This window comes from Trachymyrmex septentrionalis, unplaced genomic scaffold (genome assembly GCF_001594115.1).
Source record: "Trachymyrmex septentrionalis isolate Tsep2-gDNA-1 unplaced genomic scaffold, Tsep1.0 scaffold53, whole genome shotgun sequence".
Taxonomy (NCBI): Eukaryota; Metazoa; Arthropoda; class Insecta; order Hymenoptera; family Formicidae; genus Trachymyrmex; species Trachymyrmex septentrionalis.
In genome coordinates, this window is record NW_017305705.1 from 2,733,227 (window position 1) to 2,738,178 (window position 4,952).

Here is a 4,952-nt window from a genome sequence, read left to right on the forward strand (position 1 = left end):
CATTATTATATCAAAATGCTTAATCACAACTTTATTTAATTAACAATGTCTTTATAATCTTTATTATTCGTAATTTATGATATTAGGTTTGCATATACTATATATTATGACATACTCTCTGCCTTTAGTAGGTTACTAAAATCTCTAAAATATTCTTTTCTTCGGAAAGGCAGACTTGAGATCCATTTATAAAACAAGAAAGCCTTGGAGAATCGAGGAATTCTTCATGGAGGCTTCCTCTATCCTTAAAATAAGGAAGGATTATAAATACGGGTGCAAGAATTTTAATCTATCAAAAATCATATATTATGAATTACACAGTTTCTGATAGGTTGAAATTCTTATTCTCTGGTCTCTGTTTCCTATTCCTTTTATTGTGCGAAGTCCCTGGCTGTTTTCGAGTTTGGGAGGGGCTTTAAAGGACTTCGCACAATAAAAGGAACAGAGAATAAGAATTTCAACCTATCAGAAACTGTGTATTCCACAATACATGATTTCTGATAGGTTGAAATTCTTATTCACTGTTCTGTTCCTTTTATTATGCGGAGCCCCTAACTCTTCTTCCAGGCTTCTCTCCAGGTGGCGTTACTGGCGTACCCGGTTGCTTCAGATTTATCACTTTTCTCTTACACCGGCCGGGGATGTTGTTGGTTTTGTGGCGTGAACCAGCTTACAATCTAAAAAAAAAAAGAAAAAATTCATTACGAGTTCGAGGTTTTTCGAAGTGTCGGGCTAATAAAAAAAGTTGATCAACGTTTTGCAATGATAACTATGGAAAATGACATAACAAAGCGTCCACATTTTCGGTTGAAGGTTGATCTTTCTAAGTTTTTCTATGATGCACGTCGGTCCTGCTGGATCTTCGTCGATGGAATGAAAATTCAGCAGATCAATCATTTGAAGCAACATATTAGTAAACTGTTCAATATTGCGGAACCATTCCATTTGTTGCTGAATGACACCGAATACCTGCCGCCAATAGAGGATGTGAGAATACTTAAGGAGAATGAGACAATTCTGTTAGTATTGTATTGTATCTTAAATTGTGTTTTATTAACGTTTTGGTATTTATTTAGAACATGATTCTCACCTCCGATCTTGATAAAATTAGACTCATTCGACGCGTTTTTGCACAAAACAAAAGAATCTGTAAGAAAAAAAGTTAGGTTGGTCTGGCGAATCTCTGATATTAAGTTAAAATTGACGACTATTAAGATTATGAAATCTGTCATAGGCTACGAATACACTACAGTATATACAGCAGTGCAACTCTTGATTTTATGTTGGCCAAAATGAAGTACGTATGCGCGAAATAAGTAAGTTGCTCAATGGCCTATTTCCACCGAGTTTAATTCGGATCAGAATATAAGAACCAACTACAGTCGAGTATTCCCCTGTTACAGTTGAACGACAGAGGAATGCTTGACTTAATTACATTCTGATCCGAGTTAAACCCTCCGTGGAAACTAGGCCAGTAATGCTATCTAAATTTCTATCTCACTTTTTTTTTTCCGTTCTCTCTTTCAGGATCATTTAACTGTCGAGTAGCTAAAATATGGATCAGAGAAAGAGATAGAAGAAAAGAAAATCATGATTAGTTTAGTTTAATTTAGTTTATCGCGAAGCTTTATGAAAAAGACAATAGAGTAATAGACATAAAATATGATACAATAGACTATAGTAGAGATAACAAAATAAAATACAATACAATAATCCCCACTTGAAATGGAAAGCACAGACTCTTACATAGCACATAACACATAATGCATAAGAAAATGTACTGGCCATTCTACATTAGTTAAATCAGAAATTAGAAATTGGAAATTGACCAATCACAGTCAATCAATTTCCTACTTCTAACTTCTGGATATCAATCATGAAACTTTATCCCTAGGATGGAAAGTGAAAAATGAAAAATTTCTCCATTAATTCCAATGGTAAAAATTTTCATTTTTTACTTTCCATCCTAGGAATAAGTTTCATGATTGATACCCTGATTTATGATTAATGGCTTATTGTAGAATGGTCATAATTGATTGGATTTCTTATGTCTTATGTGTTATGCAAGAGTCCGTGCTCCCTTGACTGCATATTTTAGATAATGCATAACAGCGATTGATTAAATTAATTATGTGTAGTTTTATTAATAATATCTGATAAATTACAGAGTAGTTCCTGGATCTGGAATAAATAACGAAGCTCTAGCTGTTGTAGAAACTAATCATGTTTCTATATTTGATAAGCAGGCCCTGCATACAGCAACAAATATTAAAACAGGAAAACAGGAAATAATTGTACAAAATACATTTAACGATACCTTGAATAATACACAACCAGCTTCAATAAGTTAATTTGTTTTATTTATGCTGTACTATGTAAAATAAAAGAAATTTTTGTTTTGTAACATAATTAATTGTTTTTATTTCAGATAATACCACAAAAGATATGCCATTCTATAGTGTAATCAGTGATACAGTAGTCAATTGTAGTGAAGAGGATACAGATTTTAAAACTACAGATAATTTAACAGAGAATTGTAATGGGATAGATTCGATTGTATCCATTACAAAAAGGAAAAGAGTGCGAAAACGAAAACCAAAAAATCAATCTCAGTTCATTGTATCGCCTTCTAATAGAATTGAAGAAAACATATCAAAAGAGCCAAAATTAAAGAAACCAAAAATAATAGATTCCTATATTATTCCATCGGGAAAACATATACGATTTGATGATATAGAAAGTGATGAACATAATATTGCAAGACAAATAGCAGTACAAGAAGCATCTAGAAATCATTCTGAGTTAAATGAAACATCGTCTTCTAAAGATCTTTCTACGCTTTTAGCATTAGGACAAAGCTTAACGCCAATAACCTTTATAAATAAAAAATTAAAAAACGATATTACAACGGAAAATGTATTAAATGATGAGATAAGCAAAAATGTAAATAAAATTATGGAAGATAGTACAGAAAAAAATTTATGTAGTAAAGAATCTAAGAAGGAAATACAAAATTATAAAAATTTGTATGCTGATCTAGAAAAGGTTCCAATAATGACTAGAAAACCGCAAGTTAATGATATTATTGCTTTCAAAGTATGTATCTCATATTATATTTTAATAATCTCATATTATTAAATTAACTATATTTTTTCTAAACAGTATTAAATTTCAGACTTTAAAGATTGGTACAGATTACACACCTCAAGTATCTAACTCTGTTTTGGCCGAAGTAGTAGCTTGTGTACAGGGAAATTATACTCTTCGAATACTCCGTATGTAACATTAGCTAGTATTCACAGTCTGTTCTTATTCTAAGGTCGTTTTGAGTAATGTCTTAAGTAATATCTTAAGATGCTGATCTTTAAGACATAAGACAGTTCTGGTGCGTTACCAAACACGTATTCTACAATAAGCCGTTAGTTATAAATCAGAAGTTAGAAGCTGGAATTGACCAATTACAGTCGTCAATTTCCAACTTGTAATTTCTGATTTATGACTAATGGCTTATAGAATGGCCATTAAGATTATAAGTCAGCTTTCTGCTACAGCTCTCAAACATTTATCTGTCTTACTTTAAGTTTCAAAAGTGCATTAGTTATTATCCATATAAACAAATACCGACTTATAAATACTGACCATTATGTATATTTTTAACTATATATTTGAAAAAAAATTTTTTATTTACAGATGGTAAAGAGGAAATTCAGGAAGTGCCATTCGGGAAGTTTTCTCTCTCAGAAGAAGAATCTAAAAGTCAACCTGATGGAGAAACACTTATACTTAATTATTCACAGATGATAGAACCACGTCTAATTTAGTAATCTTCTGTTTTATGAATATTTGTTCCTATATTTTATTCTCATTCTGTTTAAAACGCAATTGTGTATTTATTTTATGTTTAACTTTTTTATTTACATAATTTTCTATGCATTCAGAATTGTGTACGCGTTCAGATTGAGTATTTGATTTTAATACGTTATATTTTAAAAAATTATTTAATAAATTTTGATATTTGCATTAATATGCGATCTAATTTTATACTAATACTGAGTTCATAATACAAAACATGTTAAGTTATTGAACTATACATTAATTCTATAAACGGTTTATAATATTTATTTATGTGTAAGTAAATTAACAGTTAATTTTTTTTTATTTTATTACACATCTTAGAGAGAAAAAATATTGAAATATTAAATAAATATTATTACACATGTCTAATATGTATAATTTACACACACAAGGTGAGTTTTCCTAAATAAATTCGTATCGAATTACTTTATAAAGTAATAAATTAATTATTATTAAAATTATAAGAACATAATTATAGAACTACATAAATTTTTTTGTCATTTAATTTATAATTCGATTCATGCAAATAATTCAATAAATATTTTATTATAAACTATTTTTCGCAAATTAAAAAATATATATATTCAAATTATTATTTTAGTGTTGACATATTTCATATTCAACAGACGCACATACAAATATTTTTTTATGAGATAAAGAAAAATTTTTAATACTTCTTAATATTAAATTTTTAACTTAAATTTTTTTACTGTAGTAATAGAATTTGAAATTTATTCTAGTAGTATTAGCAGTTAGTGTTCGTCATAATGTTATTGTCTTTAATTAGATTATACTTGATTCTCATGAAAATAAAAATCTAAATATCATATTTTTTACTTAATAAAAATTTAAAAAAATAATGCACCACTTATTTGCGGATTAGGGACTTTATTACCAAATAGATTTAAAAGCGAGTTTTACGTGAAATTGGGACTTATATATATTCCTTGTAACACATTTCGAAATTATATTGTCTATGTTATCTAATATCCTTTCATAAGTAGAATGAATTAAAATGAATTATAACATTAATTTTATTAAAACTTTTAAAATTTTAATAAATTGTAATTAATTTTAATTGTTATTTATATCTATAT

The 4,952-nt window shown here is 28.5% G+C and overlaps 1 protein-coding gene across 1 annotated transcript; it reads left to right on the plus strand.

Annotated features, from left to right (window-relative positions):
• The first annotated feature begins 590 nt into the window (after window positions 1-590).
• Window positions 591-3,874, plus strand: LOC108751941. The gene is made up of 5 exons (XM_018492437.1): window positions 591-1,019; window positions 2,168-2,346; window positions 2,429-3,096; window positions 3,176-3,275; window positions 3,691-3,874. The coding sequence occupies exons 1-5, from the start codon at window positions 763-765 to the stop codon at window positions 3,819-3,821; spliced, it is 1,335 nt and encodes a 444-aa protein (XP_018347939.1). The 5' UTR covers window positions 591-762; the 3' UTR covers window positions 3,822-3,874.
• The last annotated feature ends 1,078 nt before the right edge of the window (window positions 3,875-4,952 follow it).

Bases quoted from the DNA above. Each gene is read 5' to 3' on its own strand.
- LOC108751941 (XM_018492437.1), top strand. From the start codon at position 763: ATGATAACTATGGAAAATGACATAACAAAGCGTCCACATTTTCGGTTG. The intron at 2,347-2,428 runs GTTAATTTGTTT...TTTTTATTTCAG, and splicing joins TACACAACCAGCTTCAATAA to ATAATACCACAAAAGATATG. The intron at 3,276-3,690 runs GTATGTAACATT...TTTTATTTACAG, and splicing joins TTATACTCTTCGAATACTCC to ATGGTAAAGAGGAAATTCAG.